This window comes from Bolinopsis microptera, chromosome 3, assembly GCF_026151205.1.
Source record: "Bolinopsis microptera isolate Bmic1 chromosome 3, MBARI_Bmic_1.0, whole genome shotgun sequence".
NCBI classification, from domain to species: Eukaryota; Metazoa; Ctenophora; class Tentaculata; order Lobata; family Bolinopsidae; genus Bolinopsis; species Bolinopsis microptera.
In genome coordinates, this window is record NC_087074.1 from 3,893,798 (window position 1) to 3,914,585 (window position 20,788).

A 20,788-nucleotide genomic window follows, 5' to 3' on the forward strand; every position below is an offset into this window, starting at 1 on the left:
AAATTATGGCGCGTAATCTCTCGTGCGTTATATAGCAATTAATCAAATCCAACGTTGAAAGTTAAGCTGTTAACGCATGCAGGAAGCAAAGTTCAATAATCACTCAGTCACCAGTCACGATCATAAAGGTAAATCACGTAAAGATTATATCCTTCTCGTGGCCTATTTTGTATTTTCACCGAACACGCGAACAGTGAACACAGACAACCAACGTAACTTAACCGTTATTTCCAGAAATAGCTGATTTCTTGACGTACGTAATAACTGTGATCATCAGACAAACAGTCCGTCATCTCCTAAACCATCATAAATACTGTGTTAAATACTTCTAGTAATGGTTAGTAATTAAATGGCATGATACCATCAGCGATGATATCCACATTCCACTTCCACTTGAAGATCCGACATGATTTAACTTAAAGGCAATGCCAATAGGCATAGTACAGCTTTGCATGGTATTGGTTTAGGAAATTTACAATAGCTGTTAGTGTTATACCCACGCGAGGTTACGTGGCCGGTTATTATTGTATCACGTCGTGACCCCGGCCCATTGTCGTTTCACTAAGTAGCGAAAGCCACGATACAGCCGCGCCGCGCACTCGTGCGTGTCAGACGTAGGTCTACAACGTATGGTATGACAAGCCAGCAGGCCAGCTACTGGCCAGTAACACACCGGAATGTGAAAATACATAGCGCAAGATTACAGCGAAGAAGCTGAAACGGTGGAGATGGAAATAACTGCTCAACTTGGTACTAGTACTACGAGTATTATAAATGTCGAACAAATGTACAGAATCCGACATTCAATCTCGCTTAGACTAGGTCGACTTAAATTTTGATTAAATTATAATTGCAAATTAGTCCTGTCAAATAATTTCACTTGAATAAAATCGAATGAATAATGAAAGGAGCACCAGGTGCTTTACTACGGCTCTCAAACTAGTCTTAACCACGTCACGTAATCACACGGCCAACCACAGCAACAAGGGCGGTGCACACTGCACATGCGTTCAACTTTAATGAATCTAGCCATAGATCTAGATAGTGGTACATGGCTGAGCGGTGATTGCGGACCAGTTTTGTTGTGACACGTGACAGAAGTTGTAGATTTTGGTTAACCACTGCAGCTGGAAACCGATCGGTTTGTCGCTGCCACGTGTCAGAAAATATGGTTCACCAATCACCACCATGCTAGCATACAGATCTAATCTTGGGGTGTCCGACCCCAAAATGGAAATTTTAGGTAAAATTAGTTTTTTTTGGGTTTTTATTAGAAAAACGTTTAAATATTAGAATTGATAATATTTACACTTACATTCATTTGAGACCAAGTTATATGTTATCCTCCATCATCCCCATCATCAATTATTATATGTTTCATATTATATGTATTTTTGGTTTTCAATAATTGAACATAAAGTTACAAAAACAATGGAAAAAACCCAAAAAAAACCAACCACAATCTTATGTGTTTCCTATGAACCAGTGGAACAAAGTGAATAAAGCAGATATGATAGTACTTCAGTCATTTGATTGATTCGAAATTTTGAAAGAGATTGTTCAACTTTATTTGAAGTAGATTAAACTACTTCGAAAGCTGATTCAATACTTTTGATGGCTTTAAAATCAAAGTCAAACAGTTTTTAAATAGACCTGAACCTAGAAATATATATTCAACAATTACAACAACATATAAATTTGTCGTCATATATACTGATCATCCAATAAAAAGGATATTTTGTTCAGTTAAGTAAATGTTTATCTTATAAACTGAAATTCTTAATGTCCAGCATCAAGATCTCAAGATTTTCCAGCAGCCTTCTTCTTGGCTTCGGCTTCAGCGTCACGTTCCTTCTCTGTTTCTTCAACCAGTTTCTCAACAGTCTTTGTGTCCAGAATCTCCAGGGCTTGTCCCTTCCTCATGACTGCAAGTTCTATGTTCTTTCCTGGAAATGAAGCAATTTTAAACAAGGAATATGCTACACACAGCATTTCCTAAAGTGAGGGAAACTTTGATCACAGTCTATAATTCATTAACGTGGAAGTACCAGTACCGGCTCTTGGGCCTCTTATCCCCATTATAATATAACCACTCAGCAGTTAACAAATCAGGCGACGTAATCGTGGTTGTTACGACTTCTTCACACACGAGAAATTCTAGATGAGCAAGGGTAATCCAAGATCCCACACCTCGCTCATTATACCATATATGGGAACATACCTCCGGACTGAACAACCTCCAAGAGCGCTCTGACGGTCAGTTTAATACAGGCCTCATCACTTGCAGCTATCTCATCAGTGTAATGTTTCTCCAGGAACTCCCGCACTGTTTTGCCACTTCGTCCGATAGCATTTGCTTTCCACTCGTGGTAGGTACCAGATGGGTCAGTTTGGAAGAGATGAGCAGATCCGTCATAATCGAAACCTGGTCAAGAATGTATAGTTACTCAGAGACTCTGTAAATTATTTCACTACCAAAGATTCAAACTGTATCAGATAAATCAAGAGGCCCAAGAAGGGGGAGTCACCTAACCCATTCCCAGGAATTATTCAGTAAATATCTAATATAACTCGGTTACCCCGCAAAACGTCACACTTTGAAAGAAATCAAATTTTATACCAGCGTACGTGGGCGCGCACGCGGTTAGAGACGCGCAAAGAGAGTTGTCACAATTTCGAACTACATGATTATCGCCTAAATTGTGAGCATTTTAAGAAGACCTTTTTGGCGTGCAATGTCTACAAAGTTGTGGAGTGACATTTTCTTTCTTTTTCATGTTTCAACTTCACTTAAGTAGGCAAGTCACGGGAGAGCGGGAAGTATTAGAGTTATCAGTGATCTTACCAACAATAAGAGTGGAAAGACCAAAAGGTCTGAGGCCGGGTCTCTGAGTGAAGTGCTGCTTGACACTGGCGATGTGTCTGGCGATGTAGGACATGCTCACTGGATCCTCTACTGTTAGTCTGTAACTCTGACATTCCACACGTGCCATATTGACCAGAATACGGGCATCAGCGGTGAGGCCAGCAAATGCCATACATACGTGGTCATCGAGCTTGTGGATCTGAAAAGGGTAAAGTTACGCTTCTTGATTTAAGGAGATAGCGAGTATCATAAACGAATTTTACAGAAATATGTTCATTTGAAATACTCTAAAAAGTTCATTAAATTGAAGATACCTTCCGAACAGTACGTTCGTCTTGTAGTTTAGGGACTGAACGTTTCTCCACGCCAAGCACTACAATACTGTCTCCTCGCAGTCCTGAAATATTCTCAAATAACAACTTAATGGCTGTATCTTAATATCAAATCATTCCTAAATGTTGCCTTAAAGTTAAAGTTATAACTATGAACACCAATTTACACGTTTTGAAAATAGTGGGTTATTCAGTGGCTCAAGTCACGGGAATATTACAAATTCTTAACATACCAACGGCGGTTGATCCCTTTTTCACGGCTTCCTGGGCATACTCTACTTGGAACAGATGACCGTCTGGCGAGAAAACTGTGATAGCATGATCATATGAACTTCCCATTACGCTATTAATATATTAAATATGTTAGGTTTAATGTACCATCAGTTTAGCAGTAAAATTATTCGTCATGACATAACTATAGCATAGAGGCATCAAAATGATTATTTCATCCACGAAGGAAATTAGGTCACAATGTTTTATTTTCATCAAGTTTATTAACAATATAAACCATTTCAATGACAAACTTCTCGACACTGGGTAAATTATAAACTTTAATTAGAACATTACAGTATTGAAATTATAAACACTATGATAATAAATTACAGTATCAGAAAATACGTCAATTTACAAAATTGAGTTCATATGTACCATCATGATCATTCTTATAACATGCATGACACAATATATTCGAGTCAAACAGTCGCAAATTTAGAAAAATTAATGAAATAACAATCAATAATTATATAATACAGTATCAACTACTTGATCGAACATATCCCAATATTTTAGAGTAAGATTCTCTCATCTCAGCAGTTTGTGTCGTACCAAAGACACTCAAAGCAGACTGGTGATACGAGAGTGTCCCGAGTCTGTGCCAAGAAACAGAATCTATATCATCTTTTGGAATGCATTTGTCGATAACTGCGGAGGCAAATTCGGGAAATATTTCAAATAGTCGAGTCAAAAGTTTCATGATAACAGCCTGCTGTTCGGACTGAAACTGACATTCCAAAGAGTTGAGCAGATGTTTTATCCTACTTTGTACAGTAAGCCTCAGCTGTTTTGTCTCCAAGTGAGCTAACAACCACACAACTCCCCCAGGTATATCGTCCAATAACAAGGACGTCTGTAACGCTATACTCACCCACGGTAAAGCACTGAAATCTGAGGACCGAATAAAGGCTGCAGCAGAAACACTAGCACTATAATCAGGCTCCAACAAGGAGCGCAGCGCTAAGTATTTTAACCCAGCACTGCTCTGGAGCTCACTCCTGCACCTCACCAGCTTCCACAACAGTGTCAGAGTCAATGTTGATGTGCTGTGCTCAATAATCTCCACTATATTTACCAGATCTACTACAATACCCTCACAACCAGGATAATGAGACAGATGCTCCAACAGCAACAGAAGCGCCTCATTCAAATGCGCTGAGGAGAACTTGATCTGAGAACACAAACACGCAATAACATCAAACCTATTGACCATGAGATCAGACATTTGAGCGGGGTTTACCACGTACTGAACGTAGAGGTACTGAAGAGAAACTCCCGTGTTCCCTGAGTCACACAGCACACATTGTAGAACAGCGAGCAGAGTTCTAGTGTTAGCTGGCACGTTGTTACAGGTTGCTATGGTAGTTAGGATTGTTAAAGAATCTTTGTATTTCAGGACGTCCAGCATGACGGTACTGTTCAGTTCAGTGACTATTCCACCGAGGACTTTCTTATCAGTACAGTTCGTTATCAGTTGTTCTATTACACTCAAACTCTCTTTGATTTTCCCATCTTCACTCAGAATCTTCAATATCTTCGCACAAATATTTGGACCAAAGTTCGGTACACTCTTCTTCTCTTTCATGTGACACACTAAAATCAGAGCACATTTTCTAACCACACCCTCACTAACATTCTCCAGTGACAAAACAAATAGCACCATCTGAAGATCTAACCTCTGGTAATCAACATTCCCCAAATGGTCCTGGGTGTCTAGCGATAACTTGAGACCTTGTGTCTGGGTCACTCCTAGCAAGGAGCATAGTTTCAGGACTACCGAGAAGAAGAAGGGGGGAAGAAGTCGGTGTGTTCCGTATAAGTTTATTATTTGGGTCAGTGAGCTGAGTGATTGACTTTGTAATTGTTCTCTTCTCTTGTGATGTATTGTTGAAGGTTCCGAGGTTCCACCAGGTAAGTCAGAGTGCTGCATCTGAGAGGTTTTAACGAGGATTAAAGCTAAACACGTGACATTAGCACAGAAACTGGACTGTTTCCCCAGGTCAGTATGATAGGAAGGCCGCTCTGCGCTGCGGAGTGAGTCCTGCAGTGCCAACTCTAGCTCTGTGTAAGGCAACACTTCCAGTCCAGTGACAAGGGTCTGAGGGAAGGCAGGGTCGGAGTAAGGTATAATCAGGGAGAGAGAGATAGTGGTGGTGGTTATGATGAAGTTGTGCAGTGAGGAGAGGACATCAGGGTGCTTGAAGGCGCTGCACAGTGTACTGCGCAGTATGTACGCTTCTTTTGATACTTCTGAAAGGGATAGATTCGTAATAAACAGCAACTTATAGTTAAATTATGGGGATAAATATTGTAAGGAATTATAACGTGAATTATATCAACACGGAGAAAATGTGGTCATTCAAGCTTTCAAGTATTAAAGTATGATTCTTTGAAAGTTCATTTATATTCTAGAACCCCCTAAAAGTTCTAGAACTAAAACAGTACTTACTGAATATCTTAGCCGCGAACAAGCTCGCAAAGTTCTGAGAGGTTCCATCTAGAAGCTTCTCACCAAATACTTGATAACAGGACTTTAGTACGAGAGTGACAGTTGAGAAGAGATGCTTGTAGACATGTGGACACAACTCTGATGTGTCCAAACTGAAAACTGGTGGTATGCAGTGTTCATCAACCAGCACTACGATATCCTGAAATTAGATGTATATATTAAAATGTATAATTAAAGGTTTAATAATAGTTAATACGTCATGGTGAAAATCATGTATTATTTCGTCTGTGTCAATCCTTGAATTTCAATTAATTAACATTGAATATTTTACAAGTTATCTTAATACAACACGTCATTTTTGATAAAAATTTGCTGCAAAGTATTTTTTGAAACGCCAAGTAGAGGCAAGTTGACCTCTAGCGGAACGCTGCTCAGAGAGAAACTATTAGATTCTTAAACTCAGTCAAATTACGTCAAACATTTTCTGGTTTAACTTTTTATTTGACTGTGAATATATCTCGACAAATAATTTTGCGGTGCTTTGAAGCTATTTTAATTTTGCCCGACAAAGTTACTAAGGCTCATTTCGTTATTATTTGGTCTTGGGTTTGTCAGCATACAAAACGGTGTGCTTTTTGATATAATTATTTATTGTAATAAGGCATGATTTATGATTATTGTATACACGATTACATGAAGGTGTTAGTACTTATTCGGGTAGAATGAAACAACAATAATTTCTAATGAAGTCTCCTATACGTTTTGTTTTCAGTACTATTATCAGCTTTGCACGTTCTCCTAACGTTTACATGATTTTTTGGTATCCTGAACTTCGTCGTAGGTGTCGTCTTTACTTTAACTTTTAAATATCACCACTATTTAATCCTATGTTTCGAATCTAAAGGTGCAATTTTGGCCATGATTATCTAAAAGTCCAGAAAGTTCGGAAAGAGTGCTGGGTTCACACACTTGTCATAAGAACGTGGCAAAACAGCGGACTAACCAATTAATAATGTCGAGAAATGATACCATACTATGTCAACTTAATCCTCATATTATGCACTGAAAGAAGAAACAGATGAGAATGCTGTCGACAGGATTGTCAACTTTATTAAAGGCCCAGGTTTTGGTACGAGGTTGAGGGTTGTGATTCTGATCCTATTTATTAGGACTTCAGTCCACTTCATCAATTAGAACTTAAGATTCCACGATGTTGTGTTTAGTGGGTAAACCAGGAGAAAGGACCCGGTTTCTTTTGCCTGTTAGTGTGAGTCGACGAGTGGGTGGGACTGCTGCTTCCTCCCAATTGGAGCAGAGAGATCACGTGTTAGAGGAACGACCTCGTATTGGCTGATTCGCATATTATACGCGCATAAACAATTCCTCGCCAAATTGTTATTATCGATTTGCATCATCAAATCTTGTAGTTTTGCCCATCTTACTAAGTTTATTTTGAATATTTTATGTGCACAAATCACATCAGGTCTGTATTAAATAAAAATAATTCCACAAACCAAGTTATCTTATAGTTCACGGCACCAACTAATAATTTCTTTATTGTCTGTCCTTCGCATATGCTTAAATATAATTATGTTGACCTTGGATCTTGATATTAACAATTCATTCCAAGTTACCGTGCTGTGTGTCATGAGGCCAGATAATATGTTCAATTTTAAATTATTAGATGGTCATTATTTTTATTATGTTGTTCATTTACCTTTTTGATCGGGGAGGCAATTTATTTTGTCGACATGGTCGGACTTTATTTCATTTACCTTAATTCATTTTCTTTTTCTATCTGTTGTACTACCCATGCTGAGGCAATTTGAATAAGAAAGTTTTTAGAAATGATTAAAATGTTTCCAGGGATTCAGCTGATATGATGGTAGTAGGCAGACGGTTGTAAATCTTTGGAGCCACCACTGAGAAGCTTCGCTCACCAAACTTAGAGTTAAACGATGGAGCCATAAGGTTCAATGTGTGACCATGATGAGTGTACCTAAACATGTCTTATATAAGATAAATTTGTCAATATCTTATTATTATATTATTTACCTTACTCGGGATTATTATAACCGGGATAAAGTGGTGGGTTTTGGAAGATTCCGCCATATTTTTCCCGGTCAAAAATTTTACCAGTCATAAAAAAACCCGCCGACTCAGATTATGGGGTTCTAAGGGGGTGGTGATCATCATATTTTACCTGAAGTCTCATATGTGCTAGAGAAGACTTTTGAAGCAGTGGATGGAGGGCTGTAACTTTATTGGCGGTTGCTACCATAATTTCGTTTAAAAATCACAATTTGGTTATAGAAATCAGATTTCAGGGTGGACCGTGATTCTCACTTTTCTTGCCCATGAAGTGAGTAAACTTAACTGTGCCACTATTTCATGGTCCACGGTGGATTGATTACTGGAGCAGTTAAAGATGCAGAGCCAAGACGTTCCCCAATACCAAGCGGTGGGCATGGGCAGGAAATTAAGCTCCAGCTGACCTTCAGAGCAGTAGCCCCATTAGCGGACAAAATGAAAGTCTTGTTAAGACAACAATACAACTTCGAATTGCTATAGATTTATTTTCCTTTAAATACTAGACGTGTCTTTTTTTCTATTTCTGAGTAATATCAGTAACTGTAAATTGAAATAACTTCTTTAACAAGTAACAAAAACAGAAATTTCGGTTGAAAATTTGTTGACCTCTGAAAAAAAACTTGAAAGGTCGGCCACCGGTAAATACATGACCGGGATAATTTGGCGGGTTTTGGGAAAGTCCGCCATATTTTTCCCGGTTATTAATTTTCCCAGTCATAAATTAACCCGCTATAATATTCCCGAGTAAGGTAGTTATATTTATTTCTACGCGGAGTTAGTGTGAGATGTACCAAGACTTTTGGACCACCCTGTACTAAGTAGGTTCTATAAATACAGTCCTCTTATCTCTTCCAGAGCAACGACCTGCGTCAGGTATATATTTGATAAGCGCGAACAAATAAATTCAAGTTAACCAAGTAATGGTTCCAATTATAAATTAAATTTTTATTTACGGTCGCATGCATTAATGGATTATGTGCATTGTGCATTAATTAAGTTAACCTTGTCTTTAGTTTAATAACTCATTAGTCGGCGATGTAAAATTTAAGCTATATTAATGTCATTTTTATTCTGGTATAATTTTCGCCTTTTCTTTTTGGTAGGAGCCGGGCCGGACGAGTGCAGTTTAATTGTTGATATGAGCGAAATTCAAGAAGTAGGCCCGAGTAGGCCTTAATTAATTGGTTTCATTTTACTTAACTTTTATTTGCTAATTCTCCTCTTTTCCTATAATCTATACTTTCTGAATTATATTCAAATGTCCTGAACAAAACTTGATACGATACTAACACAATTTATTTATGAAATGAGCGGCGTTTTGGAATTACGAATTGCATGTGTATGTAAGAGCGTTTCTTTTCAAGGGTGCTTATGATAATTGATATATTGACTTCTTATTAGTTTCTTAACAGCTTAAGTTGCTGCCACTCTTAATCTTAGCATTTAATCTTAGCATTTCTTTAATGTTTCGACTGGGAAGTGCATACACACTATCTCTTTATTTAGTTTATCAAGCCTTTAATGTTTTGCATAGTTTAAGTATTCATAAGGGTCTACTCATGGCATATTTGGGGCAGCAGCAGGTTACTGCATCATACTTTAGCTAGCATTTAAATGCTTCTTAAAAGTTAAATCCACCATCCCTTGACCTTAGTAAAGCACCGTGATCACTAATAAAGGCGCAACATTCCAGTCCGTTCACATTAGTGGTTTGCTAGACAGATAGTTATCTACCAATTAGACTGTATATTAGACAGAGTTTGAATTATTCAGTGTAGTACGGCTCCAGACCTCCAGTGTTACTCGTCCCTTCAAACCGCACCGTAGCTTTGTCTCTCACCAGGCTTTGTAGTTTGTAAAGTACCGCGGCCATAATCTTATGTTCTTTAAACATTCTTAATTTCTTATGTAAACTGTCCCTACAGCCCTACACCATTAAATCTATACATTTATTGATATTTTCTCGAGCATGAGTTTTCAGTCCTTAACCGATTTTAATGTTACTTTTTTGGGTTGTTCAGATGAAACACTGCTGCTAAACAGTTCTACCGGGCAGATGTCAAGTCACGGTAACAACGTTCTGGAACACTCATCAGTTCATGGCTCTCTATCTGTATCATCAAGTAATGTCTCTCTGTTTTGTAATTTAACGCAGCTATATTTCACCACAGCATAGCCTGGTGTCACGCGTTTTAGCTTTAAGCCTAATAATATCACGATTAACAGTGTCACAGTTAGTCCTGCAACAATTATTAAATATACGACTTAATCCGATCACCCGCGTTTATTTAACAGATGGTTAATTTTCATGCACAGCTTTTAAATTCTGTGATGACATGTGGTGGGCAGCTGCACATATTATTTCTTAGCTCTCAGGGCATGTTCTGGCACACTCGTTAGGTTGTGGTTCTCTCGTTGTAGCTCTCAGGGCATGTTCTGGCACACTCGTTAGGTTGTGGTTCTCTCGTTGTAGCTCTCAGGGCATGTTCTGGCACACTCGTTAGGTTGTGGTTCTCTCGTTGTAGCTCTCAGGGCATGTTCTGGCACACTCGTTAGGTTGTGGTTCTCTCTTTGTAGCTCTCAGGGCATGTTCTGGCACACTCGTTAGGTTGTGGTTCTCTCTTTGTAGCTCTCAAGGCATGTTCTGGCACACTCGTTAGGTTGTGGTTCTCTTTTTGTAGCTCTCAGGGCATGTTCTGGCACACTCGTTAGGTTGTGGTTCTTTCGTTGTAGCTCTCAAGGCATGTTCTGGCACACTCGTTAGGTTGTGGTTCTCTCTTTGTAGCTCTCAGGGCATGTTCTGGCACACTCGTTAGGTTGTGGTTCTCTCTTTGTAGCTCTCAGGGCATGTTCTGGCACACTCGTTAGGTTGTGGTTCTCTCTTTGTAGCTCTCAAGGCATGTTCTGGCACACTCGTTAGGTTGTGGTTCTCTCTTTGTAGCTCTCAAGGCATGTTCTGGCACACTCGTTAGGTTGTGGTTCTCTCTTTGTAGCTCTCAGGGCATGTTCTGGCACACTCGTTAGGTTGTGGTTCTCTCGTTGTAGCTCTCAGGGCATGTTCTGGCACACTCGTTAGGTTGTGGTTCTCTCTTTGTAGCTCTCAAGGCATGTTCTGGCACACTCGTTAGGTTGTGGTTCTCTCGTTGTAGCTCTCAAGGCATGTTCTGGCACACTCGTTAGGTTGTGGTTCTCTCTTTGTAGCTCTCAAGGCATGTTCTGGCACACTCGTTAGGTTGTGGTTCTCTTTTTGTAGCTCTCAGGGCATGTTCTGGCACACTCGTTAGGTTGTGGTTCTCTCGTTGTAGCTCTCAGGGCATGTTCTGGCACACTCGTTAGGTTGTGGTTCTCTCGTTGTAGCTCTCAGGGCATGTTCTGGCACACTCGTTAGGTTGTGGTTCTCTCGTTGTAGCTCTCAGGGCATGTTCTGGCACACTCGTTAGGTTGTGGTTCTCTCTTTGTAGCTCTCAGGGCATGTTCTGGCACACTCGTTAGGTTGTGGTTCTCTCTTTGTAGCTCTCAAGGCATGTTCTGGCACACTCGTTAGGTTGTGGTTCTCTTTTTGTAGCTCTCAGGGCATGTTCTGGCACACTCGTTAGGTTGTGGTTCTCTCGTTGTAGCTCTCAAGGCATGTTCTGGCACACTCGTTAGGTTGTGGTTCTCTCTTTGTAGCTCTCAAGGCATGTTCTGGCACACTCGTTAGGTTGTGGTTCTCTCTTTGTAGCTCTCAGGGCATGTTCTGGCACACTCGTTAGGTTGTGGTTCTCTCTTTGTAGCTCTCAAGGCATGTTCTGGCACACTCGTTAGGTTGTGGTTCTCTCTTTGTAGCTCTCAAGGCATGTTCTGGCACACTCGTTAGGTTGTGGTTCTCTCTTTGTAGCTCTCAAGGCATGTTCTGGCACACTCGTTAGGTTGTGGTTCTCTCGTTGTAGCTCTCAGGGCATGTTCTGGCACACTCGTTAGGTTGTGGTTCTCTCTTTGTAGCTCTCAAGGCATGTTCTGGCACACTCGTTAGGTTGTGGTTCTCTCGTTGTAGCTCTCAAGGCATGTTCTGGCACACTCGTTAGGTTGTGGTTCTCTCTTTGTAGCTCTCAAGGCATGTTCTGGCACACTCGTTAGGTTGTGGTTCTCTCGTTGTAGCTCTCAGGGCATGTTCTGGCACACTCGTTAGGTTGTGCTTCTCTCGTTGTAGCTCTCAAGGCCTGTTCTGGCACACTCGTTTAACCACTGCACTTAATCATGTTATATATTTTAGAAGAATGGCTATATTATAGTTTATAATATTTTCTAGTATAATAATAATAATCAATTGAAATTTAATAACACCGCTTTTAAGATTAAACTTATACTCAGCAGTGTTTGAACTAGTCATCCCAGAAAATATCATGAATACTGAGCTTAAAGATAACATATGCTTGAAAATATATCGTCAATACTAAAGCCCGAAAATGGTACTTAAATATATTATGTTATGCAAAGATCGAATTCCAAATATGACCACAATTATAGTTATCGATAAAGTTTTTGTACAATACTATATGTATGTATAATACTATATTTTATTTTATTTTCTATAGTATATAACATGGTCATTGACCAATGGCCATGGTACGTGTGAAGTGGGGTGTAACTCGACCCTGCACAGCTCAGCATCTCTATCTCTAACTAGGCCTTCTCAGTCATTATTTACTCATTCATCATCTCATCAATACGTTTTTCGGTTTAATATTGATAATTTTATTTCTTTAGGCCATAATAAAAGGTGTTGCAATTATTGTTAAATATACATTGCATCATACAACCAAATGCTGGTACCTGTGCATGGAGCACAGGTTCATTCTTTTGTGATAATGAGTGGTTAAATTTAATTTCCAGCTCTCGAGTCATGCTCATGGTTACAAAGTTAATCGTTCAGGCTCACTCTTTAGTTTTACTGTATTCAGTGTTGATCGTTCACGTGCACTCCTAAAGTTGTGGTTCTCTCTCTCAACTGTTGATCGTTCAGGTGCACTCCTAAAGTTGTGGTTCTCTCTCACTTACACAGCAAAATCCTAGTGGTCCAGAGAGTTATAACATAATCTGTAAGCCTATAATATATATATAGTTCTTCAGTTGTAAGGTAGCACGTTTTTAGGGTCCCCAGCTATGATTACCTTGTTAAGATAGACAGGGTGGGGGCTGGCTAGTGGCTGGCTAGTGGCAACTGTCTACATCAAACTGTATAATCGAGTAATGACCAACACACAAGCAATAAGCATTATTATAATATATAGAAGAATAGTACACGGCCTGGAGTTGTGTAAAATAGCGCGAACTTAGAGAGTTAGAGGAAATGAGATCTCTCTCTCTTAGACCCGCTCTCTTGTGCTATTGTGTGTTAACTTTATGAAGGCCCGTTATTACAAACTTTAGGTTTAAACCTTGTTGGGCGACTGTCAGACTGATTTCGTCTCGTTTAACCTGGGCCTGATAATTACAATTATGTGGTGTTAACTTACTTTATCTTTTTCAATAAAGATTTAGGATCTGTAACTGTCAATCGCTCGTCCGATTCATTATGATAAACTTTTGTTTAATTCTTGTTGGGCGACTATTATTATGTATTATACATGAAATGATCTCTTAAAGAGATCAAAACTCTTCCGGTCGTGCATATTGAAATTATCGGGTCTCGGTAAAGAGATAATCTCTTTGCCGAGACCCCATAATTTGAATAGCAGACTTTACTTTTAACCTCGTACAATAGCAATTTAGGTTTATTTTATTAAAGATTTGGTTGGATCATTATCCATCACTCTTATTATAACAGTTGAGAGGATTATAATAAACTTTGTACATATGTTGTTGGGCGACTATAAGACTTGTATTATCCCTTAACCTAGGTCATGAATTTAATTATATCGGTTTAATTTACTTCAATTCTTTCAATAAAGATTTACTATCCAACACTTGTCCGATTGTTGAGAGGATTATTATAAACTTTAGTTAAACTCTAGTTAAACTAGATATCTAAACTATATTCTCTACTCTAATTAAAACCTAGTTGGGCGACTGTTATACTGATAATATCTCTCTAATTAGGTCTGATGATTTCAATAATAATTTATGATATTATAAACTTACTCTACCTCTTACAGTAACGTTTTCAATTTCAGTTTACTGTCCATCACTCGTATGATGGTTTTAAAGACGTACGTGACTTTACAAACACCTTATTTATATCGCTAGTCATCAGCTATTTTTATTGTTATGCGATTTTTTCTGTAATCAGCTTTAACAAATTTAGATTCGAAAATTAATAATTTTAACACTAGACCAGCACTATTCCAGAACAAATTACTAATAACATAGGGTATTTAATTCCGTATCACCTGACTCTGGATTTGAGGTGTTGAAATTAGCAGGAAGGGGTATGATTATAGAAATTATGAGGTGGTGAAGGGTGTTCCTCATTGAATTGTGCTCTAATCTATCTGAACGAGCTGCCGGCTACAGAGGAAGTTTTTGTTTTTTCTGATGATCAGTAAATCGCCGTAATTTCCCGTAATTGGACAATATTTGGCATCTAATTTTCGCTTGATAAAGATTCTTTGTGGCACCCAGTCTAAACCCAGGCCCACGTAAAGTTTACGTCGGATAAAAGTCGAATGATATTAACGGGTATATTTAAATTTATGCCACTTTGCGGCTGGACAACTGTCGATAAATTTGCCCCAATCTTCCACTGTTCGATTATAATATAACTGTTGGCTATTTTGTTTGGGCTAAAGCTAGCGGCCCTACTAATTAGCATTTGGAGGCTCTAAGGCTACGCAGCGAATATCTTGTTTTATAATGTAGATATTTATATAACAAGACCATAATAGGATTACTTGAGCCTAATCAACTTCTTGTAACCCACTAATTTTAGGTCTTAAAACATCGTCAGCAGGTTCTTCTCCTTTCATTAAAATGTCTATTGCATTTGTTAAACACGGTTAAGTGTTGATAATCGTAGAAGCCCTGTTTTCTCACTTTCTCTCATGTCTTTTGAAACTTTACTTCAGTTATCAAGCTTCCTTAAAAACCCGATTTCAAAATGCATACTACCTTATAATTTATATAATTAAAATGTTTTAATCTAATTAGGACTTTAGGATTCCTTCAACATGACAGTGTTTCGCTAATTCTCACATTCTACTAGATAATACGTATTATGTAATATACTTTTATCAGCTAAATTAATATATTATAATTGGAAACTATTCATTACTACTCCTTCGTCACTTAGCTTATATAATTACGAAATATCATTTAATAAAATTGTATTAATCATTTTTTGTGCGACGTGGCAGAATATTTTGTGCGACGTGGTAGAATTAATACCGGTATAATGTATTATTTGCCGGCATATTGTCACGAACTAGACGTAGTTGCGTTTTCGTATGTAAAATCATCTGGTTAGTCAGGCTTGCAGTTTTCCTATCCCTAATTGTAAAGATGACGTCATACCACGTGACTGTGAGATATGTCAAGTGTGCGTTAGTTATCATGGGTGTAAACTGTAAAGGTTCCCAATCTTGCATGATTTCTTTCAGCACCCCCTCGTAATTAATCCCCCGCAGATGGAGATGGCGTCCTATCTTGATTATTCTTTGCTTAACTAATGATGAGCCGTTCGTACAGTAGCTATTTCTACTTTTCTAGTCGTTTTCTTAAAATATTGTTAGACGTAGACTATAATAACATAACCACACTCTAGAGTACCATTATTTCTCATCAATCATCTCTTGATAACTGACCCCATTAACTTGGAGTGAGAGCTTAAGTAGTATATTTTAAAGTAACAAAGCCATTTGTAAATTTTTAGTATGAATATCCGATCGCGATAGGCAGCATATTATGATACTTTATCGTTCCTAAAGGCGTAGGGTCAGCCCAAATATCGACTAATATCGACTAATAGTAATATTGACCGGTCGATATTAGTCGCGTCAAGTCAACCCCAAGTCGCCCATGGGCTTGACCCCACGCCTTCCTAGATGACACGCCCTCGAGTTTGTTAGTTATACTTTTAAAGATATCTTAATTTTGTATAAATTGTCTTCATATTAATATGTTTAGATGGTCACGGTCATTAGTATCTTGCAATTATCGTTGCAATGCTAGTTGCTGCAATCGCGACATTTCTTAACTAGTTCATCATTAAAATGGCGGCAAATAGTCCAATTTGATAACATATTATAACGTTGCATCATTGTAGTGATGACGAGGCAGACAGCTTATATAATAGCACAATCGTCAGTTCAATCGCATCGGTGCTATTGATTTCTTCTGGACGAACTAAATCATCTTAACATGACTTTTAACTTCGAGACCGGCACGTACGACTCCTTCATCAACTACTCTCTGGGGGCTTTCATGATAATCTGTGTCCTGATCTCAACACTTCTCAACCCTCTTATCTGCTACAGTTACACCAAGAAACGCAAGACAGTCCAGAACTTTCTCTTTAAAGTGATCGCCGTGTCGGACTTCGTAACCACTCTCATCCCAGGCATCTTTATCAGCTATGTTTTTCTCAGCAACATGAAATTTGCATACACCTTCAAAAATCAAATTCCTGAGTTTCTCAGCTGCACATTTGGTTGTATCTCTCAAGTGACGACTACAATGATGGCAGCGACTCGCATGATTAGCATAATCCAACCCTTTCTCAGGGTCAAATTCAAATTCGTTCTGGCATATCTTGTGTTTTACGCGGTGTACATGGCAATAGGAAATGCGGGGAGCTTGCTAATAACAGGAATGAAGGATGCGAGGAATGTAACGGAGGAAAAACAATACGGTGGTAATCACATGGGAACTCTAGAAACTCTCAACAAATTCATTTGTTTTGTAATGAATATGATCCACTGCGTTCTGGGTGTTCTTTGTAGCTTCATCGCTGTTGGCTACCTGCGGATCATCATAGGAGCGAGCCCGGAACAGGCTCGAAAGCTAAGAAGTCTAAATACCATTCTTATCATGAACATTCCTTACATATTTTCTATAGTCAGTAACTTCCTGGCGTTTTATCAGGTCCTCAAGATAGATTTCAAGTTGGTGAACCATTACATTATTCCAATTCTTACAAGTGCTTTTAATCCATGTGTAATAATGGCCAGAACCAATGTTATCCAAGATGTAAGGAGTGGCAAACAAGTAAATGTAACCACGATGGCAACAACCGCAACGGCAGTGTTATCCAGGAGATTTGTTTTAAAGAAACTGGAAAGAGACAAGATTGATATGCCTGAACAAGAATTGGAACCGAAATCGGAAGATTGCCCAGACCTCGGTACTCTTGAGACTCTAGAAGAATCTACAATTGACATGCAAACCTAGACTAAAAAGCATGAGCTCGCGTTTGTATAATAATGCGATTTTGATTATTTTGAATAATATTTTTTACGATAGATTTTATAGCGTTAAATAAATTTGAACTACTGGTTTACTGTTTACAAAGCTTAAAATCTCAATTTAATGCTGATGTGACCTCAGCTTACGAGAACTTTATTTAATAATCCAATTCCTAGGCTCTTGTGTCTCACAATGTTCCATAGTAAGTCGGAGTTTACAAATATTTAATTTTTAAAGTTTTTGCAAGTAAACATTGTATTTAGAACTTGTTGTTTCAATTGTATTAATGCTTTTCAAACAAAGTTACAACGAATTATTCATGTAGTGCATACTGGGTTTGGACAGGATATGCCCGTTTAAAATATTTCCATCACGTTACATTACATAATTCTCAATAAATGTAATAGATTTGTATTGTTGTAATTAGTTTAAAACTAATTAATATACAAACACAAGATACAAGGCCAGGTCTCTCCCGAACGTTGGGATGGCCTGAGGTGCTTATCTCCTTTTCAGTAACCCTAAGCCGCCACTCTGTGCCGAGGCACTATACTAGCTGTAGGGGGGTTAGTCCTACGAGCCAGAGAGTGTGTATCACCAGCCGAAGCTGTACCAAATCACAGCTTGGTACCCACATCCAGAAACACGCCATCTTGCCAGGCAGCCTGGGAGGAATTTTTTTTGGGAGGAAAAACGGGAGAAAAAGAGGAAATTTTTGAGAAGTAACTCCTAAATTTCGAAATATTTTTTTGGAATGAAGACAAATTAATTGAGGAAATTTTTGAAGAAAATTTTTCGATTGTATAAAAATCAAAGAGGAACATCCTGTCAGTTTTGGAACACAGTGAAATATTCTGTTTGGAGAATGCAGATTGCTGTTGTGAAGATATCAAATTTACGTGAGTACTTGATTCTTTTCAATCCCAGTTTATTGCTGTCCTACAAATTTCTTTAATGCCAAATGCCGTCTAAAACACCCTATTTCGCAAAAAATTTCCGGGGGCTGCGCCCCCTAGCCCCCGCCAAGGGGCTTCGCCCCTGGACCCTGCTGGGGGCTGCGCCCCTAGACCCCTGCCACAGCTTGCTCGCTTCGCTCGCTGCGCAGCTGGATTGGACACGTTGACTTGCTTCGCTCGCCGACAGCCCCCTCCCCAAACTTGCGAGCGAAGCGAGCGGGCCACAGAATTTAGAAAAAAACGCATCTGGGAGGAAATATAAAACTTTCTGGATGTGGGGCTTGGTAACTGGCCGACTTGCATCCGACCGGATTTGAACCCAGGTCTTCTGCTTGGGAGGCGATCGTGTTACCACTACACCACGTGTTACCACTACACCACCCGGCCGACAAATTAATATAAGGTACTTATATTATCTAATTACCTTGAGAACGGACGGGTGGAGTTGTTCCAGTTGGTCGAGTAGTATCTTAACAAGGTACTCCACGCCTCGTAACAGCACCGACACAACCTGAAGATAAATAGTTCGTATTTTGGAAACTTTGTATGATAATGTAACTAAATTCTTATCAGTATTCAGGGGGTTTGGGGATGAGCAGTGCTTGAGATTAATGTATCACGTGAGGACACAAACAGTGATCGGGTAAGTCGGGAGATTACACAAATTCCCGGTACCTATTTAGATAATGTCCGGTGAGGTGCTTTGAACTGGGATATTTCTAAAGTTTACTATTCTTAACACAAGTAAGAGTTGGCTGTTAGAGGGCTGAACACGATGGTAATTTATATTTTCATCACAACTGAAGTTTTAGCTGCTTTAAAAAATACCAAAGTCCATCGATGTTCATGTGAGGAATAAATGGGCATGCCCAACCCCCTTACCCTCTGCTCTGACCCAAACCCTAACCCTAGTTCCTAACCTAATCTCTAAATGAATCTTATTTTATAACCTTAACCCCAACGAGAAATAAGACCAACTTCTTTATGCTCAAGTCACGTGATCGAAACAGTTTTTCACTGATAACTCGCCAAGGGATCATTTTAACCCTATGTATGTGGAGTGATTCGGAATCAGCATTCAATAATATATCGATTTAAGTTAGTTTCAACTGTCGGGGCCGGGCCCTTTTAGAAAAATATCGAACTTCGAATGTAGAGTGATTTAACACGCCCGTACAATTTTTCTAGAAAATTGAAGTTCTTGAAAGTTCAGAAAGGTGACACTAAAATGAAGACTGAGTACTACTCAGTGAGTACTACTCAGTGAGTACTACTCAGTGAGTACTAAGGCCCCAGGTCACTAACACAAAGAGTTGTACGTCAATTTATATAGGAAATGAACAGTACAGTGTACAGTTCATTTCCTATATATAAATTGACTACTTTGTCAGAGCTCTCGTCTGATAACCGATCCCAATGCATCTGATAAAACTGTTTAACTGCGCTGACAGTAACTCGTCCTCTAACGATACTGTTCTCCATCTAAAAGAAGTCCTCACTGTCCCCTCTCTCATCGTATTGACTGGGACCCTGGTTCTTGCTGTCATCATCTTGATTGCCCTCGTTTTGTCGCACTGCTACAAATCTTCTAACTCCATCTTCTACTTCAACGTGTCTCTAGCTGATACTATCATGGCGTTTGTCTCCATTATCATCTTCATCCCCACTGACAGTTTCTCATGGAAGACTTACCATATATTTGCTTCAGTGGTAGAGATCCCAAGGCAGGTGTGGTCGCTGACTGTGCTGTGTCTCATGATTAACCGCTACAAGCTGATCCTGGGTAAGCCTGGATTTACAGCTCACACAACGTATGTAGTCCTATTCTTCACATGGATTGCCAGCATTCTTCAAACAGTCTACTGGAGTCTGCGAGCTCCTGGAGGTAGCCTGGACTATCTGAGAAGTAGTGTGGTGGGAGTTGTGTTTGACAATGTAATGTTGTTGAACTATGCGCTTCCTCTGCCTGTTGTGGTTACCCTACTGGTGCTTATACTCTTTAAAGCAAGACAACACCTCGCCCGGATTAAAGATAACTATAGTCAGGATGCTACTGCTCTACAACTGGGTACTAATCTGAGACTTCTCTACGCTTTCGGAGTGGTCTACATCTTGGGTTTTGGTGTGGAGTTCGTGGTGTCAGTCAACAGTTTGGTCAACTTGAGTGGCTACCTGGATATAGTGCCGCTTTGGGAGAAAAGTGCCACATTTTGTGGGTACCTGTTTGGGTTTGATGAGGTGGGTAACATGATTATCAACTTCACCAACTCCCTCATCATAGTACAGAGTAGACACGTGCAGTGCGCGCTGGAGAAGATGTACAGAGCTACTTCCCAGGGGTTCAGGAATGTTAGCAATGTTAAGAAACTTGGGAAGAGAGATGACCACGCTGACCGGGAGCAGATCGTCAAAGAAGAGAGATCTACTCAGGAGACATGATCCG

At 39.3% G+C, this 20,788-nt stretch overlaps 2 protein-coding genes across 2 annotated transcripts in view; both read right to left on the reverse strand.

Moving 5' to 3' along the window:
• Window positions 1-1,640: 1,640 nt before the first annotated feature.
• Window positions 1,641-17,797, reverse strand: LOC134812166 (proteasome subunit alpha type-7-like). Its single transcript, XM_063819405.1, has 6 exons — window positions 17,780-17,797; window positions 3,432-3,541; window positions 3,181-3,263; window positions 2,846-3,065; window positions 2,222-2,425; window positions 1,641-1,946 (listed from the first exon to the last, which is right to left on the reverse strand). Exons 2-6 carry the CDS (start codon window positions 3,535-3,537, stop codon window positions 1,801-1,803), a joined length of 759 nt encoding a protein of 252 aa, XP_063675475.1. The 5' UTR covers window positions 3,538-3,541; window positions 17,780-17,797; the 3' UTR covers window positions 1,641-1,800.
• The window catches only part of LOC134812165 (uncharacterized), a 31,904-nt gene continuing 14,797 nt past the window's right edge, over window positions 3,682-20,788 (reverse strand). Inside the window, exons 12-14 of the mRNA XM_063819404.1 lie at window positions 18,770-18,856; window positions 5,921-6,119; window positions 3,682-5,721 (exon numbers count right to left, since the gene is read on the reverse strand). Coding sequence (XP_063675474.1) covers window positions 3,953-5,721; window positions 5,921-6,119; window positions 18,770-18,856 — 2,055 coding nt within the window. The 3' untranslated portion in view covers window positions 3,682-3,952. The remainder of the gene's footprint in view (window positions 5,722-5,920; window positions 6,120-18,769; window positions 18,857-20,788) is intronic.